This window comes from Patagioenas fasciata, chromosome 2, assembly GCF_037038585.1.
Source record: "Patagioenas fasciata isolate bPatFas1 chromosome 2, bPatFas1.hap1, whole genome shotgun sequence".
In the NCBI taxonomy this organism is placed as follows: Eukaryota; Metazoa; Chordata; class Aves; order Columbiformes; family Columbidae; genus Patagioenas; species Patagioenas fasciata.
The window spans coordinates 147,363,802-147,384,178 of NC_092521.1; the positions used below are offsets into that span (position 1 = coordinate 147,363,802).

General features: G+C 38.5%; 1 protein-coding gene across 1 annotated transcript in view; it reads right to left on the minus strand.

The window, feature by feature from the left end:
* Positions 1–20,377, minus strand: part of CUBN (cubilin) — a 141,967-nt gene that overhangs the window by 20,129 nt on the left and 101,461 nt on the right. Inside the window, exons 50-57 of the mRNA XM_065831316.2 lie at positions 19,625–19,831; positions 17,360–17,509; positions 16,372–16,493; positions 14,200–14,425; positions 11,882–12,069; positions 9,409–9,565; positions 7,740–7,889; positions 656–856 (exon numbers count right to left, since the gene is read on the minus strand). Coding sequence (XP_065687388.1) covers positions 656–856; positions 7,740–7,889; positions 9,409–9,565; positions 11,882–12,069; positions 14,200–14,425; positions 16,372–16,493; positions 17,360–17,509; positions 19,625–19,831 — 1,401 coding nt within the window. The remainder of the gene's footprint in view (positions 1–655; positions 857–7,739; positions 7,890–9,408; positions 9,566–11,881; positions 12,070–14,199; positions 14,426–16,371; positions 16,494–17,359; positions 17,510–19,624; positions 19,832–20,377) is intronic.

Here is a 20,377-nt window from a genome sequence, read left to right on the forward strand (position 1 = left end):
TTTCTAATACATATTTCCTCTTCAAAAGAGTTGTCATGTGAATGACAAAAAGTTTTGGTGAAAATATTTATTAAAAAATAAAAGTATATCCAGATCCCCATTTTTACTTACCTTAATACCTGGCACTGCAAGAGGGTAACCAAATGGAGGCATATAGCTGGATCCAATTAAGGACCCTGTTCTAGTTCCCATGTTGCATAATATAGTTCTAATATAACTGAGAATCATTCTCTTGTAAGTGATCAAATCTTCTAAATTACCTCAGTTAAATAAACTGGTAATGTGTGTCTCCTTAAACATTATTAAAAACCAACCAACCAAACAAAACCAACAACAACAAAAACCACAACAAAAACCCTGCCAAAATGGGTTGCATTTCTTTTCTACAGCAAAGGAAAAGTTTTTCAGTTTCCAACTTCATCTCATGTAGCGTCTTGAAACGAGAACTGTGAGATAACACATCAGTCAGTGACAAAGCGCACCAAGCAGTCCCATGTCCTGGTCCTGAGGGCTTTTTTGGGCAATTGCAGAGGGAATATGAACCATCTGAATCCATCTGCAGTATTCCCAACGTGACGTACAACATTTCCTACACTGAACCATTATCTATCTGGAACATTTCCACTGCCTAAAGCACAGGACAGTGGCTACTCACCAAATGCTCTGAATTTTGCCTGGAATCCAAAGCCGGCAATGTGAGAGTCAGTGTAGAAGTTGAGCAGCATAGGTCCAAAGACACTGACTGGGGCAGGGAGCTCATTACCACAGAGCGTGATGAGAGGATGTGGGGTAACCCTGGTCCCACTGAAGATGCTCACTCCATCATAAACACAAATTCTGCTCGAGAGTGCTGGGGCTGCATGGACACATAATGCAGAAGTGTAATCAGCAATAGGTAAAAAAACCAATGAATTTCAAGTGCAATCTGCTTTAGGGGGCATATTGGTGCAGATATAAGGGTGAGAAGCTGCCCATTCAAAAGCACTAAGAAACACAGAAATAGAGAATGTAGCATTCTACTATTTTTTCCCCATTGCTTTTTAGTTTCTCATTTGCAGTCAGGTTCCTGGAGGGAATGAGGCAATCCTCTCTGCCTCCATGCTCTACCTTCCTGACTTTCCAGCCACCTCACCATTTGCAACCAAATTCAACTGAGAGGTGTCAAATGTACTGAGTTCATATAAATTTCATGAAGGTCAGTAGCTGAGTTAGAGTGCCAGAGGAATGTCCCCAAAGAAAGGCAAGCTGTGTTTTCAGTGTCAAGGCTGTGAGTTGGGGCAGAGACCTGTGAGCATCAGCCAGCACTGGGAGCTCAAAGCCATGTCACCAACTCCCTGGCCAGACAGGAGCGATAAGGATGGGGAAAAGCTGGTGGTACCCAGGGTGGTGTCTGATGGGAGCTAGAGAGGCTTAGTATCATGTGGGAGAAAGAAGGGAGTCACATGGATTATGCAAGAAAGCTGGATTAATGCCGTTAATGAAAAACACAGCTACATTTACTGAAAAATGAGCTTCATTAGTTTTTATGCTTATAGAACAACTTGATGTTTTCTTTCTCTTTTTCTTCATAATGGCATAATTCTTTTTCTCTTTTTCAAGCATAGTGGAAGCTGGGTTGTCACATGTTTACTGAGGTTAAGTTATCATGTCTAGCAATCTGTTAGCAACAATGGGGCAGTTACTTAACCTGCAAAGGACTAGTAGGGAATTATCTAAATTTAACAGGAGAGACACTGAGCCTACCGCTTACAGTGGAGCGATTCCCGAAAATCATTCAGGCAAAACAAGCTGCTTCCTAGTGTTGTAGGAAACAGGATGACTCATATTGAACAGGATGACAATAGGAATGGAGTAATAATTCTGTGTCACAAGAACAACAGTGTGATCCCAGCAGTCAGATATATTTTAGATCCTCTCTTGAGTTTTAATTTAAAAATTCCTTCTCTCTCAATAAGACAATGTCTTCCAACATGCTTTACAATCATGCCAATAGGGAAATATGATGCTTGTCTGACTCTGATAAGAGTAACTAAGCTGAAAACAACCAGCCAAAACAGATAGCTGATTACACTGTTAATAAAATAATTAATTAATAAAGTTCTTAATGTCCTACCCTATTATGAGAATACTTGATAACGCGATACAATTAAAAACATAATGACTTTTAAAATACAAATAAATGAAAAAAAATGGAGACAAGTGACAATTCAGAAGCGAAAATATTTGCGAAAGCAACTAAGGTCCTTTTCTGAAAAGACATTAGAGAAAGGCGTGAAGTGAAACAGATTTCTCAGCAAAGCAAATGCCCACATTACCTGTCACAAATTGTTTTGAACTGCTGCACTGGAAAGAATAAGATGGTGGAAGTAGCATTGTAAGCGAAAGGCTTAATTTCTAACTTTGAATCCTCATTATTTGGGCCAATATAATTTATGACCCCTGAATCCTGGCAGGACTGATGATTCTTTGATCTCTGTCTTGTAACTCATTCTCTTGTTTACACTTAATTTCCCACCATACCAAAGCATTCTGTAAATAATCCTCAGCCTCAGATTCCTCTATTCTATCTCTTTATGTTATACTTCCAGCCTCTAGGCATACTGAGCACATCATCAGTGATTCTTCTCTGTGGTTTATTTCTTCTAATTCTATCATCTTAGATATTTTCTAGAACAATTTCTGTCCCTTGTGCTACCATGGAACAGCTTTTACAAGTCTCCAGAGATCTTTCCTTAGTCAGATGTCAGACCCACATCCTCTTTGAGCAGCCAGGCACTTCCCGCATAGCTAGCACTGTTTTCCTTCATAAAGCCTTATCTATTGAGAGCTTTTGCTTATCCTTCTGGTGTTACTGTATTCTCTCTTCCAATTCATCCATGAGGATTCAATGAGACATCTCCTCTCGTGTCTTTCTCTCTTTATCTCTTTTTAATCTTATCTTGGGCTGCATCAAAACGAGCGTGGCCAGCAGGCCCAGGGAGGTGACTCTGCCCATCTGCTCCATTCTGACTCAGAGTCCTGCATCCAGCCCTGGAGCTCTCAATACAGGAAAGACATGGACCTGTTGGAGACAGTCCAGAGGGGACCACCAAGATGATCAGAGGGCTGGAACATCTCTCCTGTGCGGACAGGCTGAGAGAGTTGGGGTTGTTCAGCCTGGAGAAGAGGAGGCTCCGGGGAGACCTTATTGTGGCCTTTCAGTACTTAAAAGGGGCCGATAAGAAAGACGAGGACAGACTTTTTAGCAGGGCCTCTTATGACAGGACAAGGGGTAATGGTTTCAAACTGAAAAAAGGGAGATTCAGGCCAGACATGAGGAACAAATGGTTTTACAATGAGGGTGGTGAAACACTGGAACAGATTGCCCAGAGAGGTGGTAGATGCCCTATTCAAGGCCAGGCTGGACAGGCCTCTGGGTGACCTGATCTAGTTGAAGATGTCCCTGCTCATGGCAGGGAGGTTGGACTAGATGGTCTTTGAAGGTCTCTTCTAACCCAAACTATTCTATGATTTTGTGATCTCCACATTAGCTCTGTATAATCTCATTTATAAGGACAAATGCAACTACTGTCTCTATGCTGATGATCTCATAAGTCCTTCGGGCCTCTTTCTGTTCAGACTGAAATCTTATTTCTGTCTCTCAGCAAAACCATTCAATAGGAGAGACTTCTTCCCCTCTCAAGTCTTCCCTTGTATCATCTTTCTTCACAGTCTTACCATTTTGCCTGCCTCCATTAGGTCCATGTCTATGATTTGGATCTCTCTAGGTCTTCACATCCAGGCTAGATGTAAATATGGTCAAGTGTTTCCAGTTATTATCTTTAAGATAAAGTCTTTCCTATCCTTCTCCATAGCTATGACTCTCATCCAAGAAACAGTTATTTTTCCGACATGGATATTGTACCATTCTTTCACCTAGCCTTGACAATATTTCTTCCAGATGCTGCTGGAGAGATCAATTATTTGGCCTGACATTATGAACACATCTCTCTTTCTTTGAATTGCTGCGTGTATTTGCTTTCAAGGCCTTTTGTTATCTGTCTGCACTCTATTATCATCTCTTGGTACTGCTCAGCATTGATACATTGACTCCTGCCTCCAAGGTTCACATGATAAGAGCTTCAGTTGTCCTTACATTTCATTTTGAAATATGCTTTTGTGTTGCCTTCTTTTCATTTAGCAGAAATTTCTGTGCAGTCTCATTATTTTCCACAAAATCATTTATTTGATATGATGCTTGCACAAAATCCTTGACCAAATTTGGGGCCCTAACTATTTGATCACTAATAATAATGTCCTCTCTGTCTATAGTTATAGATTTTGTTCCATTTTGTATTAGGCAGAACCTGTCGTCTTGTTTGAAGTTTGTAAAACTTAAAATAATGAGGTTTTGATTCACAACTGTAGCTTCTGATATAAATGGGAACACAATTAGTAATTATTAAGGTAGGAGAAGTATTACACAGATATAAACTCCTGTGTGACATATTAACCAGCTCTATAACACAAGATACTATTTTGAAAGCAAGGAATTACAAGTCTTTCATCTATCTATCTATCTATCTATCTATCTATCTATCTATCTATCTATCTATCTATATCTCCTCTTTCAAAATAATCTATTGCAACACTTGTCTACTTTCTGAATCACCTAGTAACAACTGAGAAAGCAGATAGAGAAGACTCCAAAATAAAGCTGTGACCCTGTCCTAGATTGCAAAACTACAGTTGCATGTTTGGTTTTTTTTAATGTTATTAAAACATTCTTCAGGTTGACATCATATCAACACAATGGACTTGTTTTCTATGGATAGAGTATAAATACTACAGAATTCTAAAAGCAGGTATTGCAGAAGGCCTCCATCCACTTCACCTAATTTTCCATTATTTGGAATTCAGACTTTATTGGATGTTATACTCTCTTGAAGAGTATTACAGCCATTTAATAATACACTACCGTAGCTGTCCTAGAGGTGTATTTGTAGAGATGTTAATCTGAATAAAGCTTAAGAATAAAAAATGGATGTGATTAATTATATCTTAGTAAGTCTGCTAAGATAGAGAAGGAATTTTTTACTAATTCTAATGTTAGATTTGTGTAGACCTTTGATCCAAGGAGTGACTACAGATGGAAGACAACATTTATCACTGTCATAGAAGTGGGGCTGAGAAAACATAACCATAACCAAACACAACAATGCAGGTGGTACTACAAGACAAAAGTGGCAACCTATGCAACTTCATGGAAAGGGCAAATCAAAAGAGGTTCTGTATCTGTATGCAGTTTGGAAAAGAAAGAGACATTCTTCAGACTATAAGGAAATTAAAGGAAATATATAAAGGAAAGCCCAACTCCTTTTGTAGGGTTGATCTTGCCTGTGTTTTGCTGCCTACATCTGAAGTATTTTGTGTAAGCTATTGTCTATGGCTCCCTGTAATACTCAATGTGGAAAGAGAGTGAGGGAGGCCTTCAGAAGGCAATTCATTCCACCTATAAGGTACATTTAGTTTTCAGTTTAAAGTACTATCTTTTTCACTTCACTATAGGAGGACATACATCTAGATGATAATCTAAATTAGATGTTTATTTTCAGGGCCATGAAGTCAGATAAAAAGAATTTTTGTTTTTTATCTGCAGCAAATTTAGATTAAATTTTGATCACAAAATCAACAATTGCAGTTTCCTCCAGTTCTCTCTTGCTCTATTACTTGCTATATTTATGGTTTAATACATACTTAATATGTAGCACATGCATGACATGTTCATTTAGTTCCAAGTACTGACATTGTATTAACCGACTCATTTGGAGTCATCCTTTATATCAGAACAGGCGCCTCATCATAATTTAAAACATCACCACTCTACGGCAAAGATCTGTGACTAACCCATGAAGTCATTCAATTTTGTACCAATGTGTCACTGCACTGTAGCCAATTACCCTCTGCCTTCTAATCTTCTGGAAAAGATATCTCAACCAGTTAAAGTCAATGAGATATGTATGCCTTGCAGGCATTATTTTAGATACTTCATTTCATTACTAAACAACCATGAAAAAAAAAAAGAGGATTTCTTTGAGAGGTCAAATAGGTAGTAAATTATGTTAATTGTACATGTATCTAAGTTTCAAAAACCCCATCTGGAACATCTGTACCAGTGTGGTTAAGCTTTTAAAGGCCACACTCAGCAACAATCTAAACAGGTGCAATGCTTGCTTGCATATGGAATAGCCAGAAATGTTTTTAACAGATGTTGCCAAACATTGTCCTGCCTTTGCAGATGAACTAAGGGAGTTCACACTGGAAAACTTTAGGCACATGTGCTAAACATATTCAGTGGGACTACTGAATAAGTTTTTACTTCTGCATGGTGATTTTGGTCTTCTTTTCAATTTAAACCCAGGCAATTACTCTTTGGTACAGGGTTTTATTTTAGGATTTTTTAAAAATATATTAATAAGCAACTACTGGTGAGATTTATACTTCTTCTTTTATAAACAGATGTCCTTTAGCTCATATCCAAAGTTCTTTTATTTCATGTGACTAAGGACTTTGAGTTTGTGTAGCCTAAGGAAGCCTATAACAATAAAGGAACAAATTATCCTGCAACAAGTAGAATACTTTTAGTAATTATTTGAGTCTATGTTTATTATTACATCTGTATCACTTACCTCTTTCCTTTAACCCTCTTGATAATAAAAGCTTGAATCCATTTATAAATTAACTGAATGCACAGACAGAATACAGATCAGCAATGTACTCACTGAGGTGTCAAAATCAGCATCATCTGGTTCAGCCTAATGCTTAGTGTGTCTGCTGAATAATAATGCCTTCTACATGAAGAAATTATGTAATTTATATGGTTTACATTTAATTCTTGAAGTAGGAGTTTGTAGTAGAGTATGAAAAAAAGTCTTAGATAAAATCATAATCAAATCAAATCTTTGTCTCAGATCTAAATTAAGTTTGTACCAGAATACTTTTGAATTACCATTTGAAATCTTAAAACCAAAAGAAAATAAGCCTATTTTCTGACTTTATTATTTGATCTGAAGAAAAATTCAAACTACGCACACCAGCTTAGTAACAAGTTACTAAAAAATCCCTTTGTCTAGGTGACTTCAAGGGAAGCAAATTAATATGGCCTTGAAATATGTGATGCCACCCAAGTAGTTTGGTCATACTGATTCCCTCTGTGTTATCATGACATGTCCACCCATAAAAATTTGTTCCTATTAAAGATGGAAAAGTTTAACCATTCATACCAGGGTAACAACTTTTACAGATTTTCGGTCACTGTAGTCTTTCACGTAGTTTCACACTTATATGTTCGCACATCCTTGTATAACACCCAAGTATATTTATAACCATTTTATCAGTTAAGGAAGCAGAAGCACTGAAGAGCAAAACAGCTGGCCTAAGATCAAAAAGATTCTAAGATTCAATGGCAAAAACAAGGCAGGAACAGAAAGCCAAATTGGCCACAGTCACTCTTATACTCCAACCACCTGGCCAATTCCCAGCTTCATGCTGTAAGATATTCACCAAGTGACATCTATCTGCACCCTTCTAGAAGCCTTTAGTGACACAAAACTGAACCATAGAAACTATCTCTGTGAATTATTTTTAGAATGGATCAGCAAATTAAACCATCAACCATTTTCCATGATAGAACACTTGTATGTTTTCAAATAAAAAGTTACACTGCGTAGTATATACTGAAATGATGAAGAACTTGTTACCTTCCAAGTGGAAAGTCTCAAACTCTAGGATCACCAGTGACTGTGGTCCCTGATCTATGATATAACTGCAGTTCAAATTGTTATCATACTGACTAGGGTAGTTAGGGGAGACAATACGACCTCTTGGGCTGGTGAAATTTGCTCCGCATCCTGCAAAGAGAAATAAATAAGACACAGTTATAAACCAGGTGATAACATCATTCTGTTTTTGCAGTGAAAAAATGTACACAAGGGTCTCATCTCTCCTTAAGAGGCTGGTCAAAAAAACAGGGAAAGTAGCATATATCATGATGGCAACAGTAGGTCTTTGACACACACAGAGCAGTGGTTTTGGGCAACAGAGAGCCTTCCTGTCTACAACCTCACACAGTATCTCGAAGCCTCTCAGATGAGATCAGGCCACAGCCCCTCAGCCCACTAACCAGAAGGACACAGCACTTATGGGTTTGGAGTCTGTACATTTCAAAATCCCTACGGACATACAAATGTAGGTGAATGGGATGGAGAGTTATTGGGGTATATCAGCAGTTTACCCTCATTTGAAGATGCCCATGGCAGCCCAAGCAATACCACTCTTGCTCCATGCCTAACAGCCAGGTGGATGCAGTCAGCCGTGGGGCATCTCTGGGTTGCTTTGTTATATATGCAGAGGCAGGAAAGGTTTGCTGCCCAAAACTTCTCAAGCACACAGAACATTTTCATTGAGCTCCTTCTGATCCTAATGACTTGCATGGCCTTGAGGTGTCTCTTTATTTTAAGGTGCAGGCTTAAAAGAGTGCAGTGCACAGAGAAATGCTGGTGTAAGTATAGAAACAGGCATGTGAAGCCTGCGATTGTCTCCACTAAGAGGTTGTTAGTTGTTACTGACAACATTAATGCAGACATTATAAAAACAAAAGCAGTTTCAGTTCAGAGTTCTGCATACTTCAATAGTGCCATCCTCTAAGCACTTAATTTCTCACTGTTTTAATCTGAATACAGCGAAAGTAGTTTCCTTTGGCAGAATCCTACAAAAAAATAACAAATAACCAACAGCAATTGAACACTACCTCCTACACTGCTGGTGGGTTTGACCATCACAAAGCACCTGCCATGGTTAAAGAAATGGAGAGACTACCCAAGAAATGCTGCTTGAACTACATGAAATACAAATACAACAAAGCAAAGCAAAAGCAAGAGCACATGGTGAGGAGTCATTTCTTCTCCTGAGAGCAGTTTGTGTGAAGGGCATAGGCTATATCATACACATGAGAAATTAGCACAGTTTCAGCATGTGCCTTGAAAAGAAGAACAGAGAAAAATTCTAAAGGAAAAGCATATCCTTTCTCCTTTTTAAGCAGATTATAACTTTAGCTTCCAAGCAATTTAACTACAGAGAAACAAATTCTTAAAATGTAAAGACTATTCATTTCTTTTTGGCACTCTGAAAAGGCAAAGGTGGCTAAGAATAACTACAAAGTTGTAGCTGCATGGAGCATTTTTGGCAACTCCAACACTGGAGAACACAGTAGCTCCATTGCATTCTGTATGAAGTTTACTTGTTTCTTGGTTTCAAAAGCTGGGCACAGGCTTCAAAGCCTCGTTGGACTCAGGTCTGAATTGCTACACACAGATCAAACTAATCCAAAATGGACTAATAGAGCAGCCATCTGGCTTTAATGTTACTTACTGCTTATGAAAGATGCAGAGAAACCTGTCCCGGGAGCATCCTGAGACTGAAATACTGTAGTTATCACATTGTTTGGAGCAACAACAGGATCGGGAGCTGAACTTCCACATCCTGTGGTTAACAAAGCTGCTGCTTCTTCATCATTTCCTCTCCACACCTGACAAACCCAGAATGGAAATGGTTTAGTGCTTTCACAGCCCATGTAGTTTGTGGGAACCCACCAGGAATTGTATATGCAATTGTTCTTTCCATAGACTTAGGGTAAGATTTGTCTCATGCTCAGTCTTAGAGATGTAAACTGGAGCTAATCACTCTCTCTTCAATCTACGGTCAGTGGAGACAAAAAGACTTCAAGGAGTCAATCAGAGACAATAACTTGGTTTGCCAGGGTCCCCTGAAGGGCATCTGGAGGTCATTTGCTCGAATCGCTGCTGATAGCAGAGCCAACACAGATCAGGTCCATGGAAAGAGAGAAAAATATTTTATGCACATCATTACCTACTTCTATTTTGTCTCTGCTAATTTATCTCCATACACCCTATGAATATGAATGCAAGTGTATATGATGAAGTAATAAATGTAATCCTTATATTATTTGTAAGTCAGTAAAAACCAAGCTGCCATGCTAGGATAATGTAGAGGCATCAAACTTGAAGATCTGGATACTTAATATATAATCTCGCTAATGAAAAATTATTCCCATTTTTGTTATGCTGCATTCACTTGTTCAATGACAAGTATCAAATCATGTAGAGAATTAACAAAATAATATCTCACAAAAAATATACTAAAGAAAAATATACCTTTTTTTTTTCTTCAGCTGTACCATTAGCCAATTTAAGTTAAATCAAACCATTCATTCAAGAGGCACATGCAGGTTTAGGTAGGTTTTTTTAAGTGAAACCTACTTCACGTAATCATTTAAACATGTACTTGAGGCTCACAGCTTAAGCACTGAATTTCAACACACATATAAAATTAAACATAGGCATAAATGTTTAATGTTTCTGAGTGCTTAAATAATTTCCTGAATCAGGATGTTTATTGCCAAGGATTTAAAACATGCATTAATAAAAAAAAAAAAAGAAAAAAATTTAATAATAAATCTATTTTTCATTGATGTGTTTGAACAGTTTTTTTTTTTTTACTGGTATTTTAAACCAAAAATGTATTAAAAACAAATAATATTTTAGTTTTAAAATAATGTGTTTGAAACAAGTTTAGAGGAACTAGAACAACCACATGAAATTGAGATGGCTCTAAGCAGCCGTCCTAGAAAGGGTTAGCCAAGGGTTAGTCTGCAAGTGTAGGCCTATGAATCACCTCATTCATCTGGCCAGGTGCTTGAGGCAATGGATGCTCAAAGGATTAATATAAACCGTCCATGGCCTGGCCAGGATTTTGCAAAGTCACTATTGATTTTGGATTCCTCTTTTTTTAGCTGCTCAGATTAGAATGAATGGAAGAAACTTACACCGGTTCCACACTTTCTCGTATCAATATACCTTTATACATCTCAAATTGGGCGTTTAGAAATGGAGGCAGACATCACAAACATTTTCAGATTATTTCCTATGGAGAAAATCTCCAATTGACATAGTTTTGACCATGTCGTACAGGAATGTTTAGAAATTAAAGCACCTTTAATGGCGGTATTAAGCTTTCATATTCGTGAAATTAATTGTAACCTACTACATCAACTAATCAGTGGAGCAGGCTATGAAAAGGCAAATCTAATAGTATTTTTTTCCACAGCCTTAAAAATGAGTGCAACTGTGATTTGTAAGTTAGTAGGTATAGATCAGATGTACAGTTGCTCAAGCCTTCCTACATGTTGTCAAATTATGTTTGCCCTTTATTTCAAGTGGGAGTTGTACTGCTGTGGAGAAAATGAGCACAAAACCACTGAATATATGCCAGATGCCTGAGAAGAAAATTACACTGAAAAATTCAAAGCATGTCCACTCCATTCTATTGCTTTGAAAACAAGAGGCTCTTGATAACCTATGAATGATAAGAACGCTATCTTTGTTTTTTGAGATTAAAAAAAAAAGAAGGATTAGTGCAACTTGGACAGTTTATGCACTTATAAAGAAGTTTTGTAGAATTATAGTGTCACATTCCTGATTTCTGAATCACTGGAGTAATTGAAAAGGTCTTTTCATTACACTATATTTTCTCATTATTTCCTAGTCATATGTACATTTTCTTCATATTTTTGATTTTTCAGGCAGCGTGTAGGGTGATGGGATCCTGCTGGAGGTGGTACCTCAAGAACTGCTAAAAATTAAAAATATATAGACGCCAGTTCTCAAGGCATACAGAAAATTGACTGTATTGGTACAAGGACTTCAGTTTATATTCTGAATTTTGTGCGTTGACAGTCCTAACCATGATGATTGCAAAACAGGATTCTGGAATCCTGACTTCTTAAAGCACTGCTCTGTTGATCTAATGCCCACAATTACTTTACCTTCACATAACTGCTCTGACAGCTTCCATTGCTGTCTGGAATCTGGAAGTTACTGTGGAAGTTCAACTCCAGGTGTTTGCTTTCGTGTGTAATGATGGTCCAGGAGCATCTGGTGTTCATGGGAAAGTTTTGAGGCCAATGAGGAGACTTGATCATACCGTTATCTGAATGAATGATTCCACCACATCCTGGAAAAAAATAGCAACAGGTGGGAGAAATGATCAAATATTTCCTGTTGGTGTCAGCTTGGAATGGCTGCTTGCTTCTGTGGCTGCAGGAGTGAGAGAGGAAAGCCCTGACACCCATTCAAACTTCATTTATCCCTCTTTTAAGTAATTTTCCTTCTCCCACCCTTGCAGCAGAGAGGTGGTTGCACTCTAGAGAAGGTCTCTATTTGTAATTCCTCTACTTCACAAGCTCCTTCTCCTTGCCAGTTGATACCTTTTTGATCTGGTCCATCTATACACTCCTAACAATTAGAAGTGGGAATTGCATAAAGGAGAGTAAGGGTCAGAAATACATTAATGAAGGGCTTTTCCCAAGGCTGTGCAGGTTCCTTCCCACACCCCACAGCATGCACATCATAACTGGCAGCCATTCAAAAAAGCACCATAGGCAAAAAACCTTAATGTACTGCTGAATCCTTTCTTTTTTTTTTTTTTTTTCCCCTCGCTCTGCAACATGCAACTATTGCAGTTCCACATGTGATTCTGCTCGAGCTATATCCGCTTACCCAGGGCAAAATGGTGACTTCTCCAGCACAGGCAGCCCTGTGGATCTCAGCAGGATTATGAAGTGGGCTGAAAAAAATGCCTTTAAAAATTGCTAACAGATTCGTTTATAAGGGGGAAGATCTGGTCATGGCTCTGTGGCAGCTCATGTTCTTATACATAATAAACTTAGTTAATTTGAAACATACTTGCAAATATCAGGCCAAGAATAATTTACTAGGGCTATTCATATACTACTAGCAACCCGTTATTATTTCAGAGACAATGTAGTAAAAGGATTACTAAAGAGCAAAAAAAAAGTTTATAGCATTCTACTTTCTTTCTTCTTAATTAAGAATATATCTATTAGTTTTAAAAAGAATATTTTAATTTTTGTTCCTCTGTGTTAGAAATGGGTAGAAGTGTATGAGGCCAAATTTTGCTCACACATACAGAATGTAAACACAGAGATTCTCAGTGAACAAATGAGAAGAAACCTGAGGGAAGGAATCCAGGCATAGAAGAAATAGAAATCTCCTTTCAGAGAGAGAACACTGACTGTGAACATTCCGTGTATATATTGATGTGTATACTACATCATTGAAGAACTGCCTTCCTTGGACATGAAATCCCAGTGACAACAGGGAAAAATGTCAAAAACCTGCTGAAGTGACCGTGTATATTCATGCAAGCACAGACTATTGATGTGTTTAAGACAACACTCCTTCAACTGACGGTGTGAATACTGTCAGGGCATCAGCATCTGCCGGAAGGTCTGCAGTTGGTGACACAAGGGAACACATGTTTTCAGCTCTGTACTGAGGTAGGGAGGAGCAATGAATTCTGCCCTGCCACCAGCCAGCACATCCACACTTGCCTTTGGTCACCTCCTGAAGGACAATATGCAGATGGTGAGCTGCCTTTTTTGTTGTTTGTTTTGTGGGGTTTTTTTGGTTGGTTGGTTGGGCTTTTGGGGGAGTTTTGTTTGTTTCTTTCCTTTGTGTGGGGTGGGGTTTTTTTTTGTTTGTTTGTTCTGTTTTTAATCCAGAGAGATTATAATTTCAAGGGAGGGAATGTACCAATTTGATCTTGCATGTGTACCACCTTCAAAAGTGTACCAACATTTCCACTGAAGTGGAAGAGTTTTAAGCTGTTGTCGCATGTGTTCTTTGAGAAGTTCTGTCTGTCTCTCTACTTTGAAACTGACCTCTTTCTAGTTTCAAGTGTTTAAACCAAATCAAACTGTGAAACAATTATTCAAGAAGTGAAATTTCTTATAGTCACTGACAATAGATACCACTGCTGGGAGGAAAATGGGCATGGTGACAATTTAGACATCAAGAAACTGCCAGTAGGAGGCTTAAAAAGAACAAAATCAGTCCAAATTTGATTTCATTTTGTAAGATCAGACAGCCCTGGTTTAATACTTGACTTTTTTAGCGCTGGCTTCTCTCAAGAATGCTGAAGATGTTGGCATGTATTTCTTTTATTCTTTAACGCAAACTTAACTAAAGACAAGAATACTATTTCTTTTTGTGGTTGAAAAGTCTTACATGGGTAGGAAGCACTGCTGTGTTAGACTTGAAAAAAAAGTGGTTTTTCTCTTACCTAGAGATTCTGCTGTCCACGTTGCATAAAAGCCACCTCCTTGAACTGAGTGATCAGAGTTAAAGATCACTACTAACTTGCTGGAGCCAGACTGAATAGTCCCAGGGGATGTGTTTCCACAATACTTCCCTATGACGGGAGACCCAGGAGAGCCACCATTCAGGATCGTAACAGAGTCCCACTTACAAAGCGAATGATGTTCAACGTGGAAGGCTGTAAAGGTAAGCTGCGACACACAAAAGCAATACTCAGAAGCTACCACCAGCCACACCAGCAGAGAGGTTAGAGCAATTACAACCAGATCCCGTGGCCATCTCAGCACAACGATTTCTGGGTATGCTCAGAAATCCAACTGTCATTTCACCTGGATGCAAGTATTGCCTGGAATCTTGCCACTGTAAGTAACAGCAGCTACTTAGCATGAAGACAGAAATGGAAGAGGAATGCACAGGTTAAAAACTGGCATTATTGGGACCTTATCATACGTTTGAAGCTCAGTATGTGCCTCAAAACTGTCTTCAGTATGCACAGCTGTTGAACCACTTTCCTGTTCTCAAGGCTTCTGGGCATGAAATCTGAAGGTACACATTCAAATACAAGTAGATATGTAAGCAGAAAGCCTTGGATTTTTTTTATTTCCTATTATTTTTGAATCAGAATACTTAACAGTTGCTATAAATAATGCTAGTTTCTATTAAATGTGAGAGAAACAGTTGCATGGTTGGCTCTTGTAGGCCTGGATGCATCACATGAACTGGGTTGCGCAGGCAGCTTCTGCCCCTGTCCCTCTCCCACACTGATGCCATTTGTCCTTGGAGTGATAAGCACATGGGTGGGATTTCCAGCTCAAGGATTTAGGTTGCTGATCCAGTAGACTTCTGGATTTGTTGATGTTGAAATACTGATGTACACTAATGACTGCCTGGCCTTCTCCCAATAAGTTTTTTTGTGTGTGTGTTGTTTGGTTTGGGGTTTTTTTGTTGTTGTGGTTTGGTTTTGTTTTTTGTTTGTTGGTTTGTTTGTTTGTTTTTTACCAGTTCCAGGATTGGGATCTTTGTGGAAAAGGTTAGCAAATACATAGTACTTCCTATAACTTTTGTGTGTATTAATTTCCAAAATAACTCTGCCTGAGTCAAAGACTAAATACAAATTTAGTTTAAATGTTTTAAGTTTGGAACTGGCTCAGCCACTGAAACTGGCAGCTTATACTGGAAAAGGTTAGTCTGCCTTCAATGAGGGTGCTGCTACTCATACTTTTTAAAATAGAAATTTACTTCCATCTGATTAAGATTAGTTCTGCTTTAAAAAACAATGGGGATTAAGAAGAAATTTTGTGTTTTACCAAAACAATCCAGTATTCCCTGAATTTAGTACCCAGGCAGTGATCAGAATATCATGCAGCAGAATAATTAGGACTATGGATTTGTATTTCTAAGAAATACCTTTCTAGTTTTAAATAAAGAAAACAGGACAGGGAAATTAGTGAAAGACATTACATATTAAAATCTGCAATGTGTTTTTACAAAATTGTTTTTCAAATATTTTTTCTGACCTAAACTACAAATGTTACCGATTGCATCTATTTTCCAAAGAATTAGTCAAATAAGTCAGCAAGTGAAGTTCAGCACTGCTTGATCATAAAGGTGCTTAAGCTAGTCTCCCAGCAGTTCAGTTCAAACAGTAGCACCTCAGACAGCCCATTAATAATTGGGAAATAAGAGTAGCATCTCATTGATGTAATTTGTACCAGCAATCATATTATCTTCCAGACTAACCATTAAAAGGCAAAAGTAAGTTCCTAGTGGCTTTTAACTTTTCTACAGAGATGAAAAATCTTCAGCCTCATGTTTATTCTCGTCATAGGGAGAATACCCATGCATATCTAATAACATGAGTTATTTTAATATCCTAACCACAGAAAATTTAAAGGAGAAGTCAGTGCTATGTTTTAAAGTCAAGCTAGATGAGGATACTTCTGGTTTTCAAAAAGCAGAATCCAGTTTGGTTGTGTTGTCTTTATTTCCCCCTCTTTCTTAGGTAAGGCTGATGGGGAGATGTTTCATTCCTTCATATTTCTGATGTTCCAGATAGTCTCAAACCTGTTCCTCAAGACTCAGAGGGTACCTCTCACACTGCCAACTTCACACACAATCATGGCATTGTGTTACTCACAGTGATGGTGTCACCTTCAGGGGCTTCCAACAACCAGGAGCAACGATTCATGTTGCTGTAAGGCTCGGGATAATTAGGACTGGAGATGACTCCACTTTCACCTGACTGTATACCACCACAGGCTGAAGAAAAAGAGTGACATTTGAATACAGTTTAGGAACTGAACACTATAATCAAATGACTGGAACATTATTCAGCTTGAAATAGTGCTAAAACATAATCAAGTTGGACTGATATAGGTAAGAATGAACAATTTATCTGGGAAAATCCAAGTTTTAAAATCTTTGTCATTGAATAGCCAGTAAACAGATGCAATGACCTTAAAACTTCACATTTATGCTGATACTTAATATAGCTCCGCAAAGCCTTTGCCAGCTGACACTTAGAGCTGCCTCTTCCACCTTATCTTCAATTTACTTATCTCAGACTCCTAAGCAAACCGGTGCCCTTCTTGGACCAACACAATCAAGTCAAAAACTTGTTGATGTGTTTAGATAAGCACCAAGGCTAAATCCAGCTCTGACAGGAAGAACAGTTGTGCTGGCATGTAAATGGCAAAGTGGTGTAATTTGCACTGATATGGCTTTTAGTGGATTTCAAAATGAGTATGAAGGTTCAAGCAGCAGAATTCATTTCAGCCATGCTAGCACTCTGGAGGCCTATTTGAAGTAAGTCAAACTTGGCTGTTGTTACCTGTTACACCCTTATTCCCAAGAGCAGCCAGCTGTTCTGAGTGTTGCTCTGCATTGCAGAAACCGAAATGCGGTTTGGGGAATGGGAACAGTGAGGCAGAAAATAGATCTGAAAGTTCAATTGCTAGCATATGTTTGCTTTAGATGGATATAAATAGTGGCAGGCACTGTGTAACTTTTGAGGACCTCTTTGAGGGTTGATCCCATAGTGTGTATTCTCAGTATCACCAAATGAATGGCGACATTCTCCAGAAGTGCCTCAGTTAGCAAGGGCAACACTCTATCAAGCCATTTACCTTCAAACATGTAATGGGCCAAGAATCCTTTATCTTCTGTGTTTCCATCGCTTACAAAATGTACCCAGATCTGAGAGGCAGCTATAACTAGTGGCACAGATGGTGCAGCCTGACCACAAAGTCTGGCTATTAGCTCTCCATCAGCATCTCCTGAGCAAAGAAAAAAAAGAAAATATACTTTTTGAATCTTAAAAGAGCTACAATAATGTAAAGGAATATATGGGACAAAAATGCATGTCATTTTGTTTTGACTGGAAAACAGAGAGAAGTACATATCACAGTTAATTACTGATTATTTGTTTTGGGTGCTGCAGTTCATATTGCTGGGATCATAAATCTCAACAAAGAGAAAGTTCTTTCCAAAGCTGTACTGATGATTCTTTGGATATCTTCTTGGTCTCCTTCTCTCCCCTCTCTGCCCTCCTGCACACTTTCATTTTGTATGACCCATCAGACCTGAGAACACAGGAAGTGCCCCAAAACTGCAGACATTTTGGGGCAGAGCAGTGGGAAGAGGTGGCCAAAGGACCTGATTGCATGTGTTTGTGACATCCTCATTAAAGTCAACATGGGTTTTGAGTTTTCTACCATATAGGGATGAGCTTCATCCATGAATAACCTGTCACTGCTGTACTAATAGTGAGCATTTCTTTCCTAGGGAGCTCAATATACCGTTCTCTGTATGGCAGATAAAATGCCAGCATTTATTCAAATCATTGAAACCAAAAGGAAAGCACAATGCAGGCAGTTGCACGTCTGTGACACCGAATGTTTGCTCATGTTGGTGTAAGCTCTTACACATCACATTGGTAGAAGTATCAGTTTCTGTTTATTACTGATACATTCTCAGCAAAAAGAGAATAAGTGTAATAGCGTTCCTCACAACATCCAGGCCATGCCGTTCCTAATTTATCTTCTCTAATAACACCAGATTGATGGTCTTAAAAGTCTCCATTCAAAACCAGCTCCTTGCTCCGTGCAGAGTGGCAGCCTGTTCTTGTGAAGAAGGCAGCAGAGCAGGAGGGAGAAATTATGGGCACTTTTCAAAGCTCTTTCACATTTATTTCAAGTAACGTGGCTGAGTAACTTCAACTTACTGTCATATACAGTGACACAGCCACCATTTGAAATGTCTTGAAGCACAGTGATAAAAGGTACATACAATAAAATTCTATTCATGGAAATTACACAAAGAAATGCTAAAACCTGTCTTGTTAACATGCACTAAAGTGGATTTTTAGCTTTTTCATTTGATTGTATTGCCTGGAGGCCTGAGGTTCACAATTAGGTGAGAATAGTGAGAACTGATGAGTAATGGACCAGATATGTTTAATTATTTATTTCTCTGACTTCTCTTTCTATTATTTCCCAGCTCAGGTGCATACTTGGGAGGGAACTGTTACACTACACAGCTATGCATGCAAACCAATACTATATAGTCAAGAGCTCTCATTCAAATGAAAGCAAATGAGGATGTAACAGATTCCTGTTGTCAATCCCCCCAACCTTTCAGAAACGATTACCTGGTAAATTAGAACCTGCTCTCTCTGGGACTCACAGATACAGCCTCTCAGTGAAGAAGACAGCTGGAGCTTTCATACTACACTTGGCATTGGCTGAGTGACTTTCATATGACATTTCCAGTTGCTTGTTCATGCAGATAGCTAAAGATGCTCAAGTATGCAGAGATATTACTGGTGCATTAATCCTGTGATTGCTTTTACTTTAAATGCTTTAGTCTGTATTTTGTAATGCAGTCTTGCGGAAAATATGGATTTGTTTTAGGAGAATCATCTTATAGAGTACAAAAGTAGGGTATAAAGTGGGTATGCAGGCCAGAGGGCATGAATAATTAAAGCATTCCTCACTCCTGCTGTCCCTGGAGATATTTCAGGAGCAGGGAGGGAATGGGCTGTGTACCAAATAAATAGTTTTGATGGGTCCAGTTTCTCCTGACTGCTATCTTTCAAGTGAGAGGAAGTGAAATTCATATTGTCACTTGTGAAAAGAAGAGTCAAGTGTGTACTGCAACCACCAAAACAATTAATTCCCCCAAGATACCTATCCAGTTTTACATTTTCTCTCCTGAAGGAAAGAGTGGCCAAATCCATGCATCCATTGCTCTAGCACTGAAATCCCATTCCCAGTCTAGGAGACACTACAACAGTCACTCTCTGCAAACATATGAACAAGATTTGGTACAAACATAGTTACCCAACAAGAATCTTGATGAGCTTTATCCATTCTCCTGCTGAACATACAAACCTATTCGTAACTCTAGGTAGTCGTATTTGCAGTCCTGGTGATGTTCCAAGTGGAAATCCTCAAAAGACACATATATGGATGAATTATAGTGGGAGGGGTTTTCAATGGTCCATTCACAGTTCAGGTTACTTGTGTAATTTTTGATGCCATCATAACCAGGAGAAGAGAAATTCCCACCTGCATGTCCCATCAGGGTTCCACCACAAACTGCAGAAACAAAATATAATTTGTTTTAAAACAGTAATTATTCTTGTATGAAGAGAAATCTTGCCCCTGTTTATTCAGATATGCTCATGTCAGCAAGTACATGTGTTAATTAGACCAAAATTTTCTTCCCATTTTATCATTTACTGATGTATACAAGATAATTCTTGCCTCATGTCCTGGAATTTATTGGTAAGACTTTAAAAACATGTGTAAAACAAAGAAACAACTATTTTGCATGGTATCAAATAAAAAAAAAAATCAGTAGCACTGTCACTACAACAAGTATTATTTAACTTTTTGATAAAATCCTACTGCAGCTCCAGTTCAGTGTTGCTCAGCCCTACCCATTACCTAATTCTAGACTCAGGAGAGGATTTTTCTGGAACATACCCTCAAGAGCAGCACACTCTTGCTACAGTAGGGTGCTTTAGGGGGAGCTGGAAAATTAAGGTCAGAAGACTCAAAGCTGTAGTAATAAGGCTCTGCCAGCTGCCTCCTCTCTGGAGGCTGAGCTTGCAAAACTAGGTTAGCTGCACTTTCACAAGC